Here is a 25,012-nt window from a genome sequence, read left to right as displayed (position 1 = left end):
AGCACTCAGTGAGCAGGTGCAATTCCCCCGCACTGGGGATGTAATTCCGTGACCATATCATCTCATACAGAAGGGATTTCCGTACTAAGAATATAACTACAACACCAATACAACCAGTCTATCCATAACCTCTGTGTCATTGTCCAGGTCTAGTTTTTAAATTTTCAAACCAGACTGGGCAGTTCAACTCTGAAATGAATCGCTTACCACTGCAACCAAGAATTCAATGCAACTCTTAAGATCTGGTTTTGCATCACAGAATTGCCTGAAGAGAAGTCTTCCTATTGGCTGCTTGTCACAGAGACTGCTATAATCTTTTTCTGGGACAAGAAAGGGGAAGGGAAACAAGCAAATATAATGGTTATAATTTACTAAATGCTATTCTGCATCTTAATATTTTCACTAGATACAATGAAAGTAGAAACATAGTAGTATTATTTTTTGAAGTATTATTTTTAACTACTCTTCTATTTATTAATTTAGAGTGGGTTATGATGAACATTAAAATATTTAGCACCCAAGATAACTCAAGAACTCACAAGGATGAGTGAATCCTGACTTGCAGGGCCTGTTCTTTTCCAAAAGGAAACACACAGGGATGGAGATTCCCTAGAGGCCCCCACAGGGAAGGAAGGAGAAGGAAGAGACTCCTCCATTATAGTACCCACCCTATATACTGGAATCAACTGCATGAATGTGAAATATCCTGCAGGAATGTACTGTTAGATTTTTAAAACACTTTTTCATTTTGTTACCTTTTGTACTTAAAATGTCACAAATATAGTTGGGCACCCTGGAACATGCCTGTAACCACAATGACTTGAGAGGTTGAGGCAGGAGGATCACAAGTTCAAGGCCAGCCTCCTCAACTTAGTGAAACTCTATCTCAAAAGGAAAAATTAAAAGCTCTGAGGATGTAGCTCAGGGGTAAACACCTGGGGTTCAATCTTAGTATTAAAAAAAAGTCACAAATATATATGTTTAATTATCTCTTTAACTGCTCTTGTTTTGTTTTTTTCCTGTAGGAAACACTGTATTATACCTTACCTCAAACACTGCTATAGTTCTGAGAACAGGGCACTAACATTTGGTCAATATGTAAAGAAGGATATAAAACAAAATAAAACTTAGGTTCAAAATAGGTTAATTTGTATTTCAGAAAGAAAACCAGTTACTCTCTGAACAGTGGCTCCCAACTTGAAATAAACATGTTTAGGTCTCCTAATGTGACTCTAAAGCTTAAGAATTAACATAAAGTTCACAAAAAGTGAGCAAGTCATTAACAAATCCTTCTGTTAAGCATCACTGAAACCATGTAACTCTGGGAAACTGCTGCAATCTGGCTGGGCACAAAATATTCGAGCCGCCACACAGCCTTGTAGGTTCAAAACAGGAACTCCTTTATTCTCCATACTCTCACAAAGGCCACGCACACGCAGCCTTCTCCAGGGACACACCACACACGAACCGAAAATCCCTCCTCCGGCACTTCCCCAACCAACGGAACTCCCCAGGAATCCCATGAGAACTCCCAAAGTAGCAGGCCGAGGTGGACAGCAGGGGTCTAATATACAATTGAACACACAACATAACCATCATCATCTCAATGGCTTGCTGGCGTCACCTCTCAACCACTACGTTCTGGCAAAAATGCCATGTGTCATCCCCACGATCCTGTTTTGGACCACTGAGTCTGAACATGGAGAATGAAGGCAAGGATATGAGCTCAGGATGGCCAGGATATAGCTGCTTGTTTTCACAAACCTCACAACAGTTTTTCAGAAGTTCTACAACCTACTTCATCCAATTTGGCTACTCTATTTTATTTTAGGGATACTACCTAACTATACTTAAGAAAGCAAGAGAAACAAGCCAGTCAAAAGTTATGTTTTTGAAATATGAAAGTTTTTAATACTTTCCTCCCTCATCCAAAGAATCAGAAACACTCCTCATTTCCATCTGAGGATGGTAGACCAGAACATAGGTCTGCCTTCCTTCTCTCCCAGATTCCTAAAAAATGACCAAATAATAAAACAAAGACAAAACAATGACATAAAGAAAAAAACTCTAACACAGAAAAAGAGTAAGGCACCTCCAGGAGTCAGAATTTTACATATTGCCTGGAAGAGAGAAAGCTGATGGGGTTGGATCAATAAAAGAACCATTAACTCGAACCCAAGGACAAGCTGGACCTCTTTAAGTATGTCCCTCCCTAGCATCACAGGAGCCTGCTGTCCAATCCTGAGTGGCTGGCCAAGAGGCTAGGAATCAAGCAGTAGAGATGCTGGGACCCAAGAGGGAGACACAGAACACTGCTGAAGGAACCAGAGGTGTCTTCTAGCAAAGTGGACAATTCTGCTGTGCACTGGGACAGGGGTCTTGTGGGGATGCTGCCCCATTAGCATGCCACAATAGAACCCCACTTGGAGAGAATGTTGGGAAAACAGAACTATGCAACCACCAGAGAGGGCAGTGCTGGCTGTGGCATTCACACATGCACCCTTATTACAGACTTGGATAAGCAACTCCAGAGCTCCAATTTTGGAAAAAAGCAGCAGCTAACAAAAACCCTTTTTACCCTATCTGGTTCAAAATTTCATTAATGATTTCACTTTTCCATGCGTTAGATTTCACATGGCATGAAAAACAAACATAACACACCCAAAAAACAAATCACAGAAATATGTCACAAAATTTAATATCTCTCAAGCAGTAGACAGATGCTGCCACCAGAGGCTCCCACTCTGCAGGGTCAAAGGACCTAGCTCCTAGCCTGGTGACCCTCAGAGGCTGCTCTGGGTGCCACAGATGAACAACAGAGAGAGGGGAATTAGTATTTGGAAAGAGGGCACTGGTCCCCAGCAGAAGTCAGGCTCACCAGGAGGGGAGAAGTTCTGGCAGACTAGACATAGGAAGCATGTGGGTCCTGAGCCCACAGTGCCACAGAGCTAAAAGACCGCTCCTCAGTATTTATTCTTATCCTAAAGAATTAAAGTCAACAGGGGCTGGGGCTGGGGTCAGCGGTAGAGCACTCGCCTTGCACATGCAAGGCCCTGGGTTCAATCCTCAGCAACACATAAAAATAAATAAAAAAATAAAATGTTTTAAAAAAAGAAAGAATATACTCTTCAAAAAAAATTAAAGTCAACATACTATCATGCTACATGTATACCATGTTAATAGCAGCATAATTCACAACAGCTGAACTATGGAACCTGCCTCAAAATAAGGCATATACACACAATGGAGTTTTATTCTGCAGTAAAGAAAAGTGAAATTATGCATTGTAATGTCATGTGTAGCTAATAAAAAAAAAGAAAAAAAAGAAAAGCAAAATTATGTAATTTACATGAAAATGGATGAAACTTTAGATCATTATGTTAAGCAAAATAAGCCAAATTCAGAAGGTCAAGGGTCATACATTTTCTCTCATATGTGAAAGCTAGAGAGGAAAAAGGAAAAGAAAGATGGTAGGGATCTCACAAAAGTCAAAGGGAAATCAGTAGAGTGGAGGAAGGGGCCGGGGTGGGGACAGGGAGGAAGGGGAAGTGCTGGGGAGGATACTGGACAGATTATATTGTTATACTGGGTGCATGTACAAATATGTAACAACAAATACCACCATTATGTATGACTATAATGCACGAATTTAAAAATGTGGAGAAAAAAAAGAGGAAGAGGTGTTTCAACAACTCCTCTTGTCCACATGTGAACCAGCTAACAGGAGACTGGTTCCCAAGTTTATCAACATGCATTCTCTCTCTCTCCCCTCCCCAACCCTCCTGTATGAAGAACACTAACTCAGAGCACCAAGCTTGCTTATTCTATATGAAGTCTGTTCTACAAATTCAGAACAACCAAAGGATGAAAATTAGAAAACTCTCAGGCATGCTTTCTGCCACACTAAGTCAAATGCTTATAAACTAAGCAACAAAAAAGGCCATAGACCAAGATGTGCCCACAGAGCAGAGCAGAGCAGAGCACGTCTCGGAGCACATTGCCGCACTCCTTGAGGGCTGCTTGTACACAGTCACTGTGACTCCTTCACTCACTCAACTTCACGCCCAGTGCTCTAGGGACCAAAAAACAGACTCAGAACCAGTGGCCCAATCTAATGGGTCCTCAATCTCTATGACACACTCACCTACCTGAAACTGTCCCAGCCCCTAGTTGTTTGGACCCCCAGCTCTCCAGACTCTACATGGATCCATCTTATGACTGCGTCTGGCTAGGTCCATCTGACCAGTCTTTCCTCTTCACTGAGCCAAAACAGGATGAAAAGTCTTCTGAAGCTGGTCAAGCGCCCCTTCCCCATTCCCTCTGTTCTCTCCTGAGGAGGATCTTATCTACTTCCAGTCTCACGACTTCTACATGCTACCTGTACAGATACCACCCAGACTTCTCTGAGCCCTCCACATGAACGCACAGCTTCGGTTCCAGCAGGCTGGGCTCCACCCCATGTGCTGCCTCTTGAACACACAGACCTGGAAGCCTTCCTTAAGAACTCCCCTGCATTTACTTCCACACAGAAAGCGACTGGGTTCTACTTACAGTCTCTCACAGTCCCATCTGATCTGATTGTTTCAACTCCATCACCACATACCAAACCACGCTGCCCTCAGCTCCTGCCTGGACAACATCAACAGTCTCTACAGTCTTCCTGTTTCCATGCTGACCCCTCTGCTCCCATTCTCCTACTGAAGCCTGAGAGACTTCCTAAAATGTAAATCTGATTACATCTCTTCTCTGCTAAGAACTTGGCAATGTCAACCTTTTATAACTTCAGTAAGACCTCCCCTTCCCAGGCCTAGAACCCCTACCATTTCCTTCCACTCATTCAGTGCCGCTCTGCGCCTCCATCTTTGTTCCAGGAAGACTGGCCTTCCTTAAGAACATGGAAATTGCCATACACCTTCCCAGGTTGGGGCCCTTGTACTTGTTAACCTTGCTGCCTGGAAAATTCTCTTCCTGTCCCTCTTACCCTGTACTTTATGCTCCTAGCCCAGTGCCTTCCTTAGGAAGCCTTCTCTGATCCTCTCTACCTCACTCCTGATCAGATTAAGTTCCTCTCACCTGGCTGTCTGTACTGTCCCCCTACAATTTGTAATTATGTTTATTTCTTTTTTCCCACCCTTTTTTTTGCGGAGTGGGTACTGAGGATTGAGCTCAGGGGCAATGGGACACTGAGCCCCCCAGCCCTATTTTGTATGTTATTTAGAGACAGGGTCTCACTGAGTTGCTAAGCGCCTCACTGTTGCTGAGGCTGGCTTTGAACTCATGATCCTCTTGCCTCAGCTTCCCAAGCCGCTGGGATTACAGGCACGAGCCATGGTGCTCAGCCATTAATTATGTTTATTTCTATGATCATTTTTCTATTTTATATCTATATCTGCCAAGAGATTATAAGCTCTGAGGGCAGAGACTGGGTCTGTTTCTCAACTGCTGTATTTATGGTAGCAGACCCTCTTCCTTGGAACATGGTGAAAATATACTAACAAGTTAACTAATGGGACATTTAATGTAAGTTACTTCTTCTGTGTGCTAAAAAACTACCCTGAAGAATTAGAGGCATACTGAATAAATGTATAAGCAAATGTATATTAAAATAAAATTTTTGAGTCTATAAATATATTTAAAATCATAAGTAGTCCAAAAGAAAAATTCACATAATTACGATACAAATGTCAAATAATGGAATCAATTTCCATACTAATCTGTCTATGCTATACTCAGAAAAAATTACTGTTAACACGATAGGCCAAATATCAATTGGTCCAAAGAAAATATGCACATGATCAAGAAGCCTTAAAAAGTTGCTCAAAATCATTGGGCATCAGGGAAATTCAAATCACACATACTAAGATGGCTATAATGAAACCATCAAGTGTTGGTGAGGACATGGAAGAAGTCCAATCATTGTTTATTGTTGGGGAAATGAAAAATGATGCAGCTACAGGAAAAGTCTAGTAGTTCCTCACAAAGTTAACAGAGTTATCATATATAAAAGGCTGAATAATAGCCGCCCAGGATAACAGATTCAAATCCTTGGAACCGGAAAATGTTACCTTATTTGAAAAATGGGTCCCTGCATATGTGATTATATAAAGGATGCTGACACGGGTTTTTTACTGAGCCCTAAATGCAATCACAAGAGTTTAGAAAAACACTATTGTATTTACAGTCAGTGATTTTTTTGTTTTGAGATGGGGTCTCAATATGTTGCCCAGGCTATCCTCTAATTCCTGGGCTCAAGTGATCCTCCTGCCTCAGCCTCCGGAGTAGCTGGGATTATTGACATGCCATATTGTGCCAAGTACCATTGATGGTTTTTGTTTTTGTTTTTTCTAGTACTGGGATTGAACCCAGAGCCTTGTGCATGCTAAGCAAGCACTCTACCACTGAGCCACAAATCGATTCGTAAAAATAATCTTGGAATAAAGGTGTCCTTCCAAAGCATAATACGAAACACAGCAGATAATTAAAAAAAAAAAAAAGATTGGTATGTCTGTATAAAGAACTAAAATCTCTATATGGAAAAAAATACTATAAGCCAAGCTAGGTAAGGTGGCAAATGTTTGTAACTTAACTACTTGGGAGGTTAAAGCAGAAGGATTACAAGTTCAAGGCCAGGCAGGGCAACTTAGGGAGATCCTGTCTCAAAACAAAAAATAAAAAGAGCTGGGGGTGTAGCTCAGTGGTGAAGTGTCCCTGGGTTCAATCTCCAGTACTGGGAAATGAACTAACTAAATACTTGAAACAAATACAGAACACAGAAAGTGGGAGCACAGCTGGCCCCTCTGACAGTAGGTAGGCTCAAGTACTCACCAATGGAATCTCTCAGCTCACTGCACTGGCTTACAGGGGGCAGCTTCAGTAATTCCCTCCATTTTTTGCTGCGACCAGTTTTTTTGCCATATCCTCCTAAATTTGGGGGGTGGGGAAGGCATTTTTCTCAGTTTCTTTATTAATATAATATTAAATTTATCAATACAGTGTAATACAAAAAAAGCATTTATAATTGTCAAAAACACTCAAGTACAACAATTTTTGACTCTAACATATGGTTGGATAGTTTGGCACCTAAGATGAATAAAATCTGAGCTTATAACAACTTGTCCTATCTGGAAATCAACTTGACAAAGTACAAAATTTCCATGTAAAGCAACCAATCACTGGCTTTGTCATTTAGAAACCATGTGACTCTGATCTTCTCTACGTAGCACTGTTGAGCCTCAGTTTCCAAATTTGTGAACTGAATCTAATAAGACATTATAAGCAGACAGGGCTGCTTATAAATATTTGCTTCTTTTTATTTTTAAAGAAATTAACCTTTCTTCATTTTACTTGTTTTCTTCTCAGAAGCACATGGATCCTTCTCTAAAATAGACAATATTTTAGGTCACAAAGCAACTCTTAGCAAATACAAAAAAAAAAAAAAATAGAGAAATAATACCTTACATTCTATCAGATCATAATGAAATAAAATTAGAAATCAATAATAAGGGGCTGGGGTTGTGGCTCAGCAGTGGAGTGCTCGCCTTGTGTGTTTGGGGACCTGGGTTTGATCCTCAGCACATAAAAATAAATAAATAAATAAAAATATTGTGTGCAACTCCAACTAAAAAATAAATATTAAAAAAAGTCATCAATGACAAAATATAGAAGCTACCCTGTAACACTGGACACTAAGTAATATGCTATTGAATGACCAATGGATAAGCAGAAGAAACCAGGGATGAAATTTTAAAAATACTTAGAGTCTATATTTAAAACCATAAGTAGAGATAAATGAGAATAGTGATACAATATATCAAAATCTCTGGGACACTATGAAGGCAGTGCTAAGAAGAAAGTTCATAAAAAAGTTAATGAGCTCATTCATTAAAAGAACAGAAAAGCCCCAAATAAATATCGTAACTTTGCATATCAAAGCCCCAGAAAAAGAACAAATCAATACCAAAAGCAATAGAAGACAGGAAATAATTAAAATCAGAGCTGAAATCAATGAATTTGAAACAATGGTAAGGTGCTTGCCTAGCATGTGTGAGGCACTGGTGCTGATCTTCAGCGCCACATAAATAAATAAATAAATAGATAGATAAATAAACAAATAAATAAGGTATTGTGTCCACCTACAGCTAACAATTTAAAAAATTGACAAAAGTTGGTTCTTTGAAAAATAAATAAAAATTGATAAACCCCTAACCAAACTAACAAAGAGAAAAAGTAAACTTAAATTACTAAAAATCATGATGAAAAAGGAAATATCACAGCAAACACTACTGAAATACAGACAATAATCAGAAACTATTTTGAAGATTTATACTCTAATAGAAAATCTTGAAGACATCAACAAATTTCTAGAGACATACTGACCTACCTGAATTGAATCAGAAGGACATAGAAAAGGTCAATTTCAAGCAATGAAATTGAAGACACCAGCAAAAGAATACCAACAAAGAAAAAGCCCAGGACCAGACAGATTCTCCTACCGGACCTTCAAAGAAGAACTAACACCAATCCTCTTCAAATTATTCCAAGGAACAGAAAAGCAGGGAACCCTTCCAAACGCATTCTATGAAGTTAGTATCACCCTGATACCAAAACCAGACAAAGACATGGCAAGGAAAGAATTTCAGACTAAAACTCTCAGGGTCACTCCAGGGGACCTGGGCTAATTGGGCTGTGCAAAATAACCATACAAGAGACAGAAATACCTTTTTCTTTGGGGGTGCTGTGACGGCTCCTCTGATCTTAAGGGCCCGCAGAAAGACAGAGAGAGAGAGAGAGAGAGAGAGAGAGAGAGAGAGAAGAGAGCCCACACGTGCTGACCCGATTTTACTGGGGAGAAGCCATTCAAATGAGGCAAGAGGTCAGTTTCAGGGGGGCTGAGTCTAGCTTCCTGAGTCTGCTGTCAGCAGGTTAACTGACACCTAGGTAGGCCACACCCAAGGGCACAGTAAGATAAGGGGATACACAAAGGATGTTTCCATGGAACATTCTATCCCAAACAGGGCAAGGGGTAATATTACAAAGGAACAGGTGAGCATAGCTCCACCCATGGGGCTGTAGGAAGGCGAGCCCAGGCACAAAGAAGACACCCACTGTCCCTCCAATCCAAGAAGGGTGGGGCAGTCTAGCAGCATCTGTCACCAACTCAGTCACATGCAAGGTTGATCTCCCACAAATATTCCTGATGAACAAAGATGCAAAAACTCTGAATACCATCATCAAGTGGTGTTCATCCCAGGGATGCAAGATTGGTTCAACATACGGAAATCAATGAACGTAATTCATCACATCAACAGACTTAAAGATAAGAATCACATGATTATTTTAATAGATGCAGAAAAAGCATTTGACAAAATACAGCATCCATTTGTGTTCAAAACACTGAAAAACTAGGGATAATAGAAACATACCTCAACATTGTAAAAGCTATATATGCTAACCCAAGGCAAACATCATCCTAGATGGAGAAAAATTGAAAGCATTCCCGCTAAAAACTGAAACAAGACAAGGATGTCCTCTTTCACTACTTCTATTCAACATAGTCCTAAAACTCTAGCCAGAACAATGAGATCAAAAAAGAAATTAAAAGGATACAAATAGAAAAGAAGAACTCAAACTATCCCTATTTGCTGAGGACATGGTTTTATATTTAGAAGACCCAAAAACTCCTAGAACTCATAAATGAAGTCAACAAAGTAGCAGACATAAAATTAACACCCATAAATCAATGGTGTTTCTATACATCAGTGATGAATCAACTGAAAGAGAAATTAGGAAAACTATCCAAATCACAATCGCCTCAAAAAAAAATTTTTTTGGCAATCACTCTAACAAAAGAGGTGAAAGATCTCTATAGTAAAAACTATTGAACTCTAAAGAAAGAAACTGAAGAAGAGCTGAGAAGTTAGAAAGATCTCCCATGTTCTTATAGGTAAAAATAATATTGTCAAAATGGCTATACCACCAAAAGTGCTAAACACACTTAATGCAACTCCTTTTACGGTTTGATAATGTGCTTTATAGAAATAGAAAAAGCAGTCATTCACTATTCAGAAGACATCTGCTGTCCATGACCTCTGTGCTGGGTTCTGCCCAGGCTCTGGGCACACCACGGAGAGGAAAGAGATCAGCACCTTCTCTCAGGACTCATATCCTCTCTTCTCCCTCCCACAGCCACTTTCTCTTCATCTGGGGGAATCATGAGGTGAGGTCCAGTTTCTGCCTAGACTGTACCTCTGGCCTCGTCAGTCTTATTCCTAGTGTATCTCCACTATGCAAGTAAATTACTGAGGGGGAAGGACATGCCCAGTGCACTAGGAGCAATGTATATCACACCAAAGACACAAGTGAGGATGGTGACAACAGGAAATGGGCCTGTTAGAGACAGAACCATCAAGGACTAAGAGAGGAGATGGAAGAAGAATGAAGGTTCATTGAACATTGACAATGAACCAGAAAGGTTTAATTAGTTTGTGACTTAGTTTTCTACTAATGCCTCAATTATTTTTACATTTTTTGTGATTGTTATATATACCGTCCTTAGTTCTAAAGCTACCAGAAGCAACCACAACCACAAATGTAGTGTGTATTATTCTAATCCATTTGGAATTTGTGTGCGTGTGTGTGTGTGTGCGCACACACGAGCGCGTGCCTACACACGTGCACATGTGGATGGCGGGTGTGTGTATAGAGCCAAGAACAATATGTTGGTTTTTAGAATCAGATTCATAACCTATGATTAATTAACAGATTTCAGGGGATTTGTGAATCTGAATGGGGGAAAAATTCACCTTTATTTTCACTAACTCCTAACTCAAATTCAACATTTCCTTCAGTCACGAATATAGACAAGAGTACAATAACATGAAGAGCATCCATGACTTCATCACCAAGAGAATTCAAAGATTTTCCTTTCACATCCTGATATCCTAGCTGTTAGGAAGACCACAAAATATCATTTACACTAATACTAGGCCTCCAGTGCCATTTGATGTAGCCAACTGTATCAATCCATTTTCCAATGCTATAACAAAACATCTCAGGTGAGGCAATCTGTAAAGTAAAGAGGTTTATTTAGTTCCCGGTTCTTTCTGGAGGCTCAAGAGCATAATGCCAGCTTCTGCTTAGCTCTATAGAGGGCTTCATGGTGGAAGGCATCATAAGGAAAGCACATATGGAAGAGAGCTCCTAAAGTGTGATAGGAAGCCAGAGTGACTCAGGGGTCAGATTTCTCTTGTCTAACAACCTACTCTCCTGGGAGCTAACTTGAGTCCCATCAGAACTATACTAATCCATTTTGATGGGATTTTCCAGTGACCTGATTACCTTCTATGAGGCCCCATCTCCTAAGACTCTTTTTTTTTTTTTAAGGAAGTAGGTAGAAGGATTGAACCTAGGAGCACTTAACCACTGAGCCACACCCCCACTTTTCATTTTAATTTTGAAACAGGGTCTTGCTAAGTTGCTTAGGGCCTCGCTAAATTGCTGAGGCTGGCTTTGAACTTTGGATCCTCCTACCTCAGCCTCCCAAGTCTCTGCGATTACAGGTGTGCAGGTAAGCACTTTACCACTAAGTACAACCCCAGCCTCCTCAACCAACTCTTAATGCAGTTCTGTCTGGTAGTTAATTGTTCGGACTCCAAAGTGTCAGATGGTGTGTCCTCACAAGGGTGGTCCAACCATCTTTCCCCCTTATATTCCCTGCACTGTGTGTGATTGGTTCATAGAAGCAGGCAAGTCAAAGGTCACCTAATAGTTTAAAATTTTTCATTCAAACTCATCAACTGGAACCTTTATACTGACAGATCTTTAAAAACAAGTGAAGTTCAACTTGTCTACATTTTAAGTATATTGTCTTATCACTTTACTGCTTTTAATAACAAAGCACTTATTATATCAAAAACCCATTAAATATTTTTGATAACTATTTCAATGTACTTGCATTACTTTTAATCATGTATTTTATTTTACTGTGGTTAAGAACCCCTGTGCTGTAAGTTGTTAGCAGGAATGGTGTTACCTTACCAGATATAATTCTGCAACTTGATTTTTTTTCACACAACCCCACCCATTTTGATAATTTTTCACTGGTAGTGGTCAGGCTCCCTCCCTGAGGCCTCATGACCTCTGCCCTCCTGGTTCCAGGACTTGGAAAGCTTGTCTTTAGCAAGGCCAGATCCTTCACTTTCTTCAGATCATTATTCCATGCCACCCATCTCAATTTTCATAGCCTCTCTCAAGCACAGTGTTAGCATAATTGCAGCCATCTTCCTTTCCCCAACCCTACTTTATGAATACTGTTCTTATTCCCAAGAAATAGAAACTAGCCTGAGATAAAATCTACAAGCCTGGAGCAGCAGGTCTCTCCCTATTCTCTCACTGAGATACAGCAGACAACGTACTGGCTCCTGAGATGGGGACATACTAGTTTCCCCGTTCTCTCCTTGAGAAGCTAAAGGGACATGCCATTTTCCCTGTCCCCTGCCCAACCCCCACTTCCGAGATAGGAGAACTGCTTGCTTATCTCTGTTCCCAAGAAACAAACGTGTCTTCCACAAGCTCAGGGGATGCTCACTATGTCAGTCAAACTAAACCCGCTCCTAGCGCATAGCCATGACTCTAGCCTATACAAAGTGACATTTCAGGGGAGTTGCTGCTGCTCTCCCCCTCTCTGTGCAGAGCAGCCTTGTCAGGCTCCTGACAATAAACCCGCTTCTTATTCCAGGTGTGTGTGTGATCGGTCCTGTGCCACTTTTCTTTCATACAGCCCTTAGTGTCTCCTTTCTCTGCTATGGTAATGTGGTGTATAAATATTCTATTATCACACCCTATTAATGCACACTTAGTCTCGTTTTGCAGAATTACAAATGACATTACAGCCAACACGCTTATAAACTGTGTCCTCTACCTCCTCTTCTTATCCTTCTTTCTGCAGTTACAGGCCTTGAGGGTTGGGTATGGAGCTGTTCACTGTCAGGGGATGCTACCCGACTGCACTCTCAAGTGCTGGTGGCATCACCTACAGCACTCACACCCCTAATGTCATTCCCTTGATAACAGTTGCTCAGTTACTTTTCAGAGGTGACACTGTAAGCGTAAAAGAAATTGAAGTTAAAGCGTAAAAGTTAAAGGGTAAAAGACGGGGTGTTGTAAAGTTTCTAAGCTGCAAGGTCTGAGTTAAAATGTAAAGGATTAGGACGAGCAACTTGTGTAGATTGATACAGCAGGAGTGGAAGCCGTTTATTGCAGGACAGGAGCAGTATTTATACATTCCACACAGCTTATCTAATTAGCATAAACTAGATACATCAGTCAGCCAATAAGGAATCTCCACACTTAATGGCTCGTTGGTGTTACTTCACAAATCACTCCCTCTGGCATTTTGCCAGGCGCCATCCAGACTTGTTTACAGACTCAAACAAGGAATAAAAACAAAGCAGAAATCTGAGCCTCTAAAGAACATGAAAGGTCAGCTGCTACTGGACCCCAAACAGTAGAAAATAAGTCCGAAAAAGGCCTTGAAAGACAAGAGCCCATTAGAACTCAGCTCTGTGCAAAGAACAGATGAAGGATACACCTTTACCATGAAACTAAGGCCTTAACAGGTGTTCACTTGATGCTTTGACTGTATCCCTTGTGGCAATGAAACTTATACTATTTTTTCCCCTAAACTTCTCCTCCCTGATCTCATTTTCTCTGAATCACTTTTATAAAAGCCCCCGTTCCTGAGGATGGGCAGAATCACAGCCTTTGGGACAGGAATCCCCTGTGTTTTCCCTTTGCTAACAAAGCAATAAACTGTCTTTTTCCGTTTTCTCAAAACTGTGTCCTTGTTGTTGGATTGGCATCAAGGATAAGGACCAAGCTTTTGGCAACAAATTAAAAGAAAATTCAGACTTGGAAATATATCTAGGAAAGGAAGGCAGGTGTGACAACTGGCAAGCACTTACTGGAAGCAACAGACTGTTGAAAGATAGATCTACAAACTGGGTGCTTGCAATCCCTGCTACTGGGGAGGCAGAGGCAGGAAGATCACAAATTCAAGACCAGCCTGGGCAACTAAGTGAGGCCATCTCAAAATAAAATAAAAGGGCTGACAATGTAGCTAAGTGGTAGAGCACTTGCTCAGTGTGCACAAGAGCCTGGGTTCAATCCCAGTACCACACAAAAAAAAAAAAAGATAGGTAAACTATAACAAATTTAAACACTAGCTAGCTTTTGTTTATGACTCTAAATTGGGCAACATCTCATTTATAATACAGACTATTCTATAATATAAGAAATAACTGATCCATTGAGCTGAGCAAGGGGGGTTGGTTTACAGGCAGAACAGGGCTGAGGCAAGCAGAACCAGAAGAGAATTAACTATTTCAGTTACTTTCCATAGCCAGCTTTGGTGATGCACCTGTAGTCCACCCCTGGGGAAGCTGAGGTTGGAGGACTGCTGGAGCCCAGGAGTTTGGTGTTAGCCTGGGCAAGTTACTTTCCTTGTAAAGGTTACAGCAGAGAGAAATTCCTCATAGTGGCTAAAACCAGCTTATTTGGGATGTGTCCTGCCGCAGTCTGGCTGGGCACAAAATCACGAGCCACCACACAGCCTTGTAGATTCAAACAGCAATTCTTTATTCCTGAACTCACACCGGCACTCTACAAACACGTTCTGGGCGGAATTCATGTTCTGGGCAAAATCCCAAATACTCTCTCAATCCCTCGAGAACTCAACGGGAACTCAAGGAGCAGGCGCGCCTGAGGCAGCAGGGTACACCTTAAACCTGGAACCGCCCTAAACCCGGATCCGCCCTGGTCCTTGAGCAAGGTCACCTTACATGCAATGACACTGCAAATGACCTGGGTCATGCCATGCGTCTTACTTAGCAATGGCCCTCAGCAGTGTCCTTTCTCATTCCTGACTTCTCAGAAGGCAGGTAAACGACTTAGGTTAGGTGGAACTTTCCCATGAATGGCTCCATTATGGTTCGGTCTATTGGGCTCACCATAGGAGCTCAGTCCAAGCCAATGACTTCCTATTAATTTTATTTAATAAGATCAAAAGCTAGTTATGTTTCTGAGAGAATTATGTGTTAAAGAAACCTAGATTCAGGACTAAGGCTTTGAATTACTTGAGCCCTCAAACAATCTTTAACCCCTCAAACTTACAGCATAACTGACCCTGCGAAGCTTCTCAGAGCCTATAATGGCTTCACCTATGTGTCCACAGAGAAAAACATCCTGGTGTGGGCTAAGGTGAACTACAGATGCAAGAGTTGGAAGTTCCTTCCAGGAATGCTCCCACCCACAGAGGCCCTTCACTGAGGGATCCCATTCTTCCCTTTTATAAAAGGGAGTTTCTATGACAGCCACCCTGCCTCTGTTCCCCACTAAATATTAGGCAAGAAGGTAAAAGATCATTCAGGTAAAAGATCCTAAGACTGATGAACCCTGAGGAGCCACATCTGGCCCTGATGGAGGAACAGAGCATGACCCAATTATTATGGTCTTGAAAATGATTTTGATTTGCGTGAAGAGAGAAGGCTGTACAATGACATTTGGTGGCCAGAGGGGCAGACCTGGCAGAGAGCAAGCTGTTCTACATCAATTCAGAATACAGTCCTTTACTGCAGAATTGTTGCTGGGAAGTAGCTACCCAGTGGGTGACTATGTTGCTCTGCCCCGCCCCCCTTTTTTATAAGCTGTGTGTCATTTATTTTGTCCTGTTAATATTAATATCTTTAGAAACATTTTTATTGTCAGTACAAAAACTAACAGGTTTTATCAAACACTTTCTCCCATTCATAAAATAGAATCAGTGTCACCTGCATTCCTTTTGCATGGCCATATCAAATGAGCAAAACACCATGCTTGAATACAGAGTGAAAACACAGCAGTATTCCACCTGACGGACAGGAGCTTTTGGTGAGGTCTTGCCAGAAGCTGATGAAAGCAACCTCTTAAGAAGAGAAAGCATGCCCCAATGTTAAGCAGAACAATTCTGTGTTTACAATTTCTTCAAGTCTATGGGACTTGAATGAAGATCCAAAAAGGCTTTTCGGACACCAAAGAACCTGGAAGCCATGATCAAAATGCACTGAGGAGAACATGAGCTAATCTGATGAAGGTGCAACTCAGGCAGAAGGCCACCTGTCAGAGGGAACTCATCAGCCTATCGGTTCAACTAAAGTCTGCTTTGAGAAATGGATTAAGGCATCTTTGAATTTGGTACCCTTTGTCTCAGGAAATCCAGCTAAATGCAGAACTGGCCTCTTTGCATCTAAAAGCAGCCACATGACTGAGAAATGTAAGAAAGTGATGTACCCCACTCCAAGGGTTGGATCATAATGCCCTCCTGCCTGATTCTCCACATTACCTTAGCTAAATACTTTCCTCCATAACTCTTAGCTCCATGAAGGAGATTAAGTCTGTCTTTTCCTCACCTCTGTATCCCTAGGACCAAGCTTAGCCCCTGGCAGACAATAAATAGTTTTTGAATAAAGTGAAATAACTTGCACTAAGACATACAGATGTATAAGGTAAGGACACTGAGTTGTAAAGCCAGGTATGGCTGGCTCCACAGCCCATTACTGGAACTGCTATTCAGACATTTAGTCAATGAGCATTGAGCAGGCACTGTGCCTGCATTTATTGCGCCACGCACTGTTCTAGGCACCACAGATATTGCAGTAAAACAAGCAAAATTTCTTTCCTTCATGAAGTTTGCATTTTGGAAGGGGAAGATCAATGAACAAAAATATTTATTTAGAGACAGGGTCTCACTGAGTTATTTAGTGCCTTGCTTTTTACTGAGGCTCGTTTTGAACTCATGATCCTGTCTCAGCCTCCATTATTAAAAACATAAGGGGAACCAACCATTCAGTCTGAAGCAAGCCGTGAGACAGGAAGGGCAATGATCATAGGGGAATGTATTCACAGAAGAAAGCATGATGAGTTGTGTCATGTGCAATCCACAGCTGCAAGAAGATAAGGACTAAGGTCTGAGGGCTTGACACCCAGTGCACAATTACTCCTTACTTACCTGTTTGAAGAATAAATGACAGGGGCTGGGGCTCAGTAGTAGAGCACCTGCCTAGCACATGTAAGGCACTGGGTTCAATCCTCAGCACCACATAAAAATAAATAAATAAAATAAAGGTATTGTGTCCAAAAAAAAAAAAAAAAAAAGAATAAATGACAAACATCTGCAGTAGTTCACATGCTGCACACCTCTAGACACGAAGCTTCAATACCCACACCTCGAGTAAGCACCCACTATAAGGACCAGGCTTGGTCTAAGGAACAGTGTCACAAAATCAAAGAAACAAGAATAGGCCCTCCTTGCAGGTTTGGGGCTCTTGTGCTGGTGAACCCTAGCAGTCACTCTGCCCCCCATTCAACTGCCCTTGGTTCCAAAAGCCTCCACTAATATATCACAGCAAAGTCCACTTCTACTCCCCCTGCTGTTCCAAACAGGCCCCAACAGACTGAAGGTGGGCAGGCTGTGCTGTCAAATCACATCAAGACAGATAGGCCAAAAAATGAAGAACTGCCAGGCACAATGATGCACACCTGTAATCCCAGCAACCTGGGAGGCTGAAGCAGGAGGATCACAAGTTTGATGCCAACCTCAGAAACTTAGTGAGACCCTGTCTCAAAATAAAAAAATAAAAAGGGCTGGGTTAGCTCAGTGGTAGAGTACCCCTGAGTACCAAAAAAAAAAAAAAAAGTGAAGAACTTAGGCAAGAAAAAGCAGAGCACCCTCAGTTATGGAACTATAGTGCCAAGGGCACAGCCACAGACCATTTACAAAGTAGACCATGTACAGATTTTAAAGTATGAGTAGGCACAAGAAGCAAAGTCTACTCAGGCAGAAAACTGGGTTGAAAAGTGTCAGATGAAGGTTTTTGTTTTTGTTTTATTTTTTGGTATTGGGGATTTAAATCAGGAGCATTTTTACCACTAAGCCACAACCCAGCCCTCTTTTACTTTTATTTTGAGAGAGAATCTTACTAAGTTGCTGACGCTTGTTTTGAACTTGCAATCTTCCTATCTCAGCCTCCCAAGCCGCTGGGATTACAGGTGTGCATTACCTTGCCGGGCTCAGAGGAAAGTTCTTAAGATCCCAAAAGGCAGGCAGTGAATTGGGGCCACAGCCTTTGAAAGCCCCAGCATTCCCCCATGGGATGCCTCCATATGTTTTAAAGATACTCTTTATAGGCTGCACTGGCCCTCCCAAGAAATGGGAGTCCTAGCCCCCAAGTTAGCCCTCAAAAGCTTATTTTATTTGAAGACAGGGTCTTTATAGAAATAATCAAGTTAAAATGAGGTCATTAGGGTGAACCTAATCCAACTGACTGGTATCCTTATAAAATGGGGAAATTTAGCCACAGACATGTATACAGAAAGATCATGTGAAGGTCAGAGTGATGCATCTACAAAACAAAGCCAAAGATTGCCAGCAACCATGAGGAGCTGGAGAAAGGCCTGGAAAAGATTCTCCCTCTTAGCTCACAGAGGGATCCAACCTTACTAACAACTTGATCTTGCACTTCTAGCTTCCAGAACTATGAGAAAGACAATGATTACCAGTTGTTGGGGCCACCCAGTTTGCTCTTCATTCTCATCTTCCAGCTTTTTCCTCATTGCATTTCTGGGCCACTTCTGCTTCAGATGCAGGCATACCTAACAAGTCCATTTCTTCATTTGCATTCATCCATTAGTTCATCAAATATTTCCTAAGCTCCTACGATGAGCCATAACATTACGCAAATGACCTTGGAAAGGCATGCAAAGGGCTCCAGAAGGTGCTGACAGTTCTGTGACAAATGAAGCAAGCAAAGATAGAGGAAAGGTGTAGGTGCTAAAGCAAGTTGTTCTGGGCAACCCTGCTGTTTGTGCTGACAATGTACATGCAAATACTCCAAGTGGAGCTACTGGCTGCACTGTCAGCATAACCAAACATTTTAATACTGATTCAGTAAAAGCAATCAAAACATTATACCTCACTTCCTTTGTTGGCTTCATCCATAGTCCCTCCCTTACCTTTCCCCCACTGCATGCTTCTTGGTGGAAATGTCAGTCCAGGTTCCTGGCTCTCCCCAGCCAAGGATGCAAAGGATGCAAAGGATGCAGGGAGGGGATGGAAGCCAAACTAGTTGGCTGATGCTGTCTCTTCCAGGGCAATGAATCTCAAAAGGAATGAGGAAAAATGGGGAGAGGAGGAATCTGCTCTGTCACAATCACGAGGCAGTTGAGACCTGATTATCAGTAGTTCCCTTTGAAATTACAAATTCCAACACCTGGATACATCCTACCCTCATCCCTGGTTCAATTTTTCCCTTGGTGCCCCTCATTAATTCATTGGTTTTATGTCTGTCTCCTTTATACAAATGTGGAATCCATAAGAAGTAACATCTAATGTTCTGAAGCACTGTTGGGTACTTAGGATTGACAATAATAAATTGTATATTTCATAACAGCTAGGAGGAAGAATTTTGTGGTACAGGGGATTGAACCCAGGGCCTTGCATATGCTAGGCAAGTGCACTACCACTGAGCTACATCCTCAGCCCTTCTGCTTTTTAAAAAATAATTTTACTGTGAGACAGGGTCTTGCTAAGTTTCCCAGGGTGGTCTCAAACCTGTGATCCTCCTGCTTCAGCTTCCCAAGTAACTGGATTATAGGCATGTACGACTATGCCCAACCTAGGAGAAAGGATTTTCAATGTTCCCAAAACAAACAAAGGAGAAATGAGCAAATAGAGTAGTCAACTACCCTAATCTGATCACTGCATTTGTATGTGTGTACTGAAATATCACATTGCACTTCTTAAGTATGTAAAATTATTATGTGTCCATTAAAACAAACTAGCAAATAAAGAGTGTGGTCTCCATAAGGGCAAAAATTTCTGACCATGTTGTTTACTGCTATAAGCACAGGATCTAGAACACCCCTAGCACACAAAAAGTACTCAAAAATATCTGCTAAAAGTAAATCAATGAATAGATTCTGATTTCTGTCCTTTTCCAACCTGGTTATAAGGTTCTTGCTTTGATTCTCTGAGCCACCCTATATCCTTTCCATCAATTTTTATTTGCTTAAGTTAGATCTTTGTAACCAAAATATTTAAGGGAGGAAGGCTCCTCAAGATACAGCATTAATGATAATAGATATGAACTAAGCTTCTGCTGTTAAATAAATTATAGTAGCACAACGTGCAGTCAGAATAGAATTATTACATATAAAACCAAAACCCACCTCAAATGTACTTGTCATAAATTCCTCTTTGCACTTATGCTGCAATTTCTCCAAGAGATAAAATGGGGTTAAGGTCCCTCAGAACTATGATGTGAAACAATTTAAGTTTATTTAAAATAATTAAAGATCATAAGTTGTTTAACAAATGTGTTATATGGTTAAAAAAAAGTCCTAAAGTTTTCAAAAAGTAATTATTTTGTGTTTATTTTGTTAATGAGATGATAATTTCAAACTTCCTTAAAGCATGCCTAGCTTTTCTCTCTCCCATTTGGACCAATAATGTTTTCAAGGCACAGGCTCTACCAGCATTTCTCAAAGAAGGAAACAGTTCTAAACAATCTTTAATTGTTTAAAAACATAACATCTTTGTCTGGGATGCTACTATAAAATGTCATAAAACAGAGCAATTTAAACAACAGAAATTTGTTTCTCACAGTTGTGAATGTTGGAAAATCTAAAGAACAAAACAGATTTAGTGTAACTAGAGGCACTTTTTCATTTATAGTCAGTGCCTTCTCACTGTGCTCTTTACATACAGAAGCAACAAGGGGTGTCTCCTGGGTCTCTTTTATAAAGGCACCAATTCCATCACTAGGGCCTTCTTCCCTCCTGACCTATCTCCCCAAACTTTCACCCTATAATACCAACACCTCGGGAGTTAAATTTCAATGTATGAATTTGGAGTCAAAGACCATAAACATTCAGGCCACAGCAGAGACAAGAGATAAAAAAGAAAGAGAAAGGGAGAGAGAAATTCATAACATTTTAAATAACTTCAGGAAATGACTGGAATATCTACTATTAAGCCAAAAATATTATACTTCCCAAGGTCAACATACAAATGTTATGCTATGTCCACTCATTTCAAAAGTTAATTCTCTAATACATGAGCTAAAGAAAGAAACAAAGAGTTACTTAGGAACAGACATGTGTCCAATAAGGCACTCCCTAGCACTTTCTGGGAGATGGTCAAACGCGAAAAAACAAATACAATTACCAATGTGGGAAAACTGCCCTAGATGAACCAATATCCAGAATAAGTCCATATATTTCTGATATTCATATTCAACTTCTTTAAAACATTAATCAAACTGTATATAATGACTCTTTCCAAATAGGAATAAATACTCTTGCTCACTGAAGGAATTATAGCACCATGTAGTTTTATGGTGCTATAATTTTTATATATAAAAAATGTTTTATATATAAATTAAATTTTATAAGTTTTATATATAAATTAAAACTTTCATTTTTTAAATACCACTATTGTCGTGGAAGGAAGTGTTTATATATATATATATGTGTGTGAATATATATATATATACATATATATATATATATATATATATATATATGTTTTAAGTTATCAATGGACCTTTATTTTATTGATATGTGGTGCTAAGAATTGAACCCAGTGCCTCACACATGCCTGGCAAGCAGCAAGGGGTGCCACTGAGCCCCAGCCCCAGCCCATGGAAGTGTTGATTTTGTTATTTGGCATTTGTAGAATATTTATATCTACCTCATCATGAAACCTCTGCAGCATTATGACAAAGCCTGCTTAGTACAATATTCTCTTTCTTGGTGCCTTTATAAAGAAACTGTGGTTTATATACACATTATACCCAGATAGGAAGGCAGAGGGGAAGAAAACACAGGTCAGAGTTAAAAACAGTCAGACCTCATTTCCAATGAGGATTATCCCTCCTTCCATGAGCAATCTGGAGTTCAGAATGAGAGACAAGAGGCACAGTCGGATGCCCCTGAGGGAGGTGGAGAGAGTGCACACTGCTCTGCGGATTCCCTAACTGCCTTAACAGAAAACCAAGCCCTGGTTTGCTTCCCGCCCAGCCTCAGTTATTCTATATAAAATTTTGCTAGCAAAAGAAAAAATGAGGTAAAGAGAGAGCCTATGTTTTGGGAGCAAATTTTTGCCACATGCACACCAGATACAGCACTAATCTCCAGGATATATAAAGAACTCAAAAAACTTAACACCAAAAAAGCCAACAACCCAATCAATAAATGGGCATAGGAGCTGAACAGACACTTCTCAGAAGAAGAAACATAATCAATCAACAAACATAGGAAAAAAATGTTTAACATCTCTAGCAATTAGAGAAATGCAAATCAAAACTAAGATTTCATCTCACTCCAGTTAAAATGTCAGTAATCAAGAATACAAACAACAATAAGTGTTGGCGAGGATGTGGAAGAAAAGGCACACTCATACTTTGCTGCAAACTGGTGCAGCCAATCTGGAAAGCACTATGGAGATTCCTTGAGAAACTTGGAATGGAACCACCATACCACCCAGCTATCCCTGGGTCTCCTCAGTTTATACACAAAGGACCCAAAATCAGCATAAAATCAGTGATGCAGCCACATCAACGTTTATAGCAGCTCAATTCATAATAGCTCAACTATGGAAGCAACCTAGATGCCCTTCAATAGATAAATGGATAAAGAAACTGTAGTATATATACACAATGGAATATTACTCAGAATTAAAAAAGAATAAAATTATGGCATTTATAGGTAAATGGATGGAGTTGGAGAATATCATGCTAATGAAATAAGCCAATCCCTCAAAACCAAAGGCTGAATGTTCTCTCTGATAAGTGGATGCTGATCCATAATGGGGGGGGGCACACATGAGAAAAATGGAGAAACTTTAATTAGGCAAAGGAGAGGGAGTGGAGGGGGCATGGAAGCAGGAAAGATGGTGGAATGAGATGGACATCATTACCTAGGTACACGTATGACTGCGTCAGGACATCATATACAACCAGAGAAATGAAAAGTTGAGCTGCAATTGTGTACAATGAACCAAAAATGCATTCTGCTGTCACATATACCTAATTAAAATAATAAGTGAAGGAAATATGGATGGAAAATTAAAACACACAAAAAAATTTGATAGCACACAAAGTACTGAGGGTGAAGTCTCTGTTTTCTGGACACAATTAGTGCCCTGCATTGCTGAGCTACATTCCCAGCCTCTTTGTAACTAAGGAGAAATCTATACAACCCTCTAGCTTCATTTGCTTGTAGCTGATTTTTATTGGAGGTCACCCAGCTAAGTTGTAATCATTAGTATCCCAGTAGCTTTGCAATGGATGACACCTCCGAGCCAAGGTGCCTACCAAGCCAAAGGCTCATATTGTCCTGTTCCCCTACTGAGAAGATGCCTTCTGTATCTAAACGATTAACTGCAAAGCTAGCTATTCCTGAGAAAACAAACTTAAAAAGCATGAATCATAAGACGTTCTAACCGGTAGCTTTTCTTTAGATTCACAGAACCCACGGTATCGGGTGACCTTCAGATAACTGCAGCCAGGGCACCAGAAGAGCACATCACTGAACTACCCTGGTGCTGCCCATCTGCTATACTTGCTCTGAAGTCCCTATATAAGCCCTGCGCCTGTAACCCTTAAGCAAGACGGCTTTTTTTTTTTTTAGAACAAAGCATTTTTTCCTCACTCTGCCACTCGAGTTATTGGCTCCGTGGGCAGCAGTGGAACCGAACTTTCCGCGGCTGCACCTTCGCTGCCCTCTGGCCGCAGGTCTTCCCAAGCCCTAACTCGGGTTTCCCACCCCGGCATCACTGCTGTTCAGGAAGGCCCGCACGGCGACCCGGACCGGCTTCCACCGTGCTGGCGGCGCAGTGTCTGTCAATCAAGCCCTCCCCTCGGACCCGGCTTCCACCGTGCGGGCGGCGGAGTGCCGGTCAATCAAGCCCTCCCCTCGGACCCGGCTTCCACCGTGCGGGCGGCGCGGTGCCTGTCAATCAAGCCCTCCCCTCGGACCCGGCTTCTACCCTGCAGGCGGCGTGGAGTCTGCCAATCAAGCCCTCCCCTCGGACCCGGCTTCCACCGTGCGGGCGGCGCAGTGTCTGTCAATCAAGCCCTCCCCTCGGACCCGGCTTCCACCGTGCGGGCGGCGCGGTGCCTGCCAATCAAGCCCTCCTCTCGGACCCGGCTTCCACCGTGCGGGCGGCGCAGTGTCTGTCAATCAAGCCCTCCCCTCGGACCCGGCTTCCACCGTGCGGGCGGCGCAGTGTCTGTCAATCAAGCCCTCCCCTCGGACCCGGCTTCCACCGTGCGGGCGGCGCGGTGCCTGCCAATCAAGCCCTCCCCTGAGCCTAACTCCGCACGACCCGGGGTCGCTGGGGGAGCTGAGAGAGGGGAAGCAGTTCTGCTCCGGCTCAGTCTCCACCGCGGAACGCGGCTCACCCCTCACCGCCTCCCAGGCCCCGAGGACAGCTCCGCGCGGGAGAAGCCCGGGTCGCGCACGCCCACCACACCCACCTTGGCGCGCCTTCAGCAGCAGCGTGTTGGCCACGATGTTCTCCATGGCCAGGGCCCGAGGCGGCCGCCGCCGGCGTCTGCGGTCTCGGGGAGGCAGGGAGCGCTTGCGGGCCAGAGTCGCGGGGGCCGCTGCCGTGGGCTCCGCGCATCCCTCGCCCGGCCGGAGACAGGACCTCCGGGAGCCGCCCCGCCGCGGCCGCCGCCGCCGGCGTCGCCACCTCCGCCACCACGGGCGCCGGCGCCGCCGTCGGCGCGAACGTCGGCCCACGGGGGCCTCGCCGAGGGCTCCAGCGCGGGAGTGGCCGGGGGGCGAGGTGCGGGGAGCACGGCGGCCGCGGGACTCCTCGGTCACGGCCGCTGCGGCGTCGCTCGGGCTCCGGTCCGCCTTGTCGCCCCCGCCCAGCGCGCGCGACCCTCTCCTCGGCGCCCGATGCCCGGGCAGC

The 25,012-nt window shown here is 42.3% G+C and overlaps 1 protein-coding gene across 4 annotated transcripts in view; it reads right to left on the bottom strand.

Annotated features, from left to right (window-relative positions):
* Grk4 (G protein-coupled receptor kinase 4) overlaps nt 1-24,700 on the bottom strand; it is a 79,567-nt gene extending 54,867 nt beyond the window's left edge. For all 4 annotated transcript variants that reach the window (XM_034635888.2, XM_071614106.1, XM_071614105.1 and 1 more), the window contains exons 1-3: nt 24,570-24,700; nt 6,826-6,921; nt 208-320 (exon numbers count right to left, since the gene is read on the bottom strand). In XM_034635888.2, the coding sequence (XP_034491779.2) occupies nt 208-320; nt 6,826-6,921; nt 24,570-24,615 (255 nt within the window). In that variant the 5' untranslated portion in view covers nt 24,616-24,700. The remainder of the gene's footprint in view (nt 1-207; nt 321-6,825; nt 6,922-24,569) is intronic.
* Between the last annotated feature and the right edge of the window lie 312 nt (nt 24,701-25,012).

This window comes from Marmota flaviventris, chromosome 7 (assembly GCF_047511675.1).
Source record: "Marmota flaviventris isolate mMarFla1 chromosome 7, mMarFla1.hap1, whole genome shotgun sequence".
Taxonomy (NCBI): Eukaryota; Metazoa; Chordata; class Mammalia; order Rodentia; family Sciuridae; genus Marmota; species Marmota flaviventris.
Note: the sequence above shows the minus strand (reverse complement) of the source record. Positions and strands in the feature narration are given on the sequence as shown.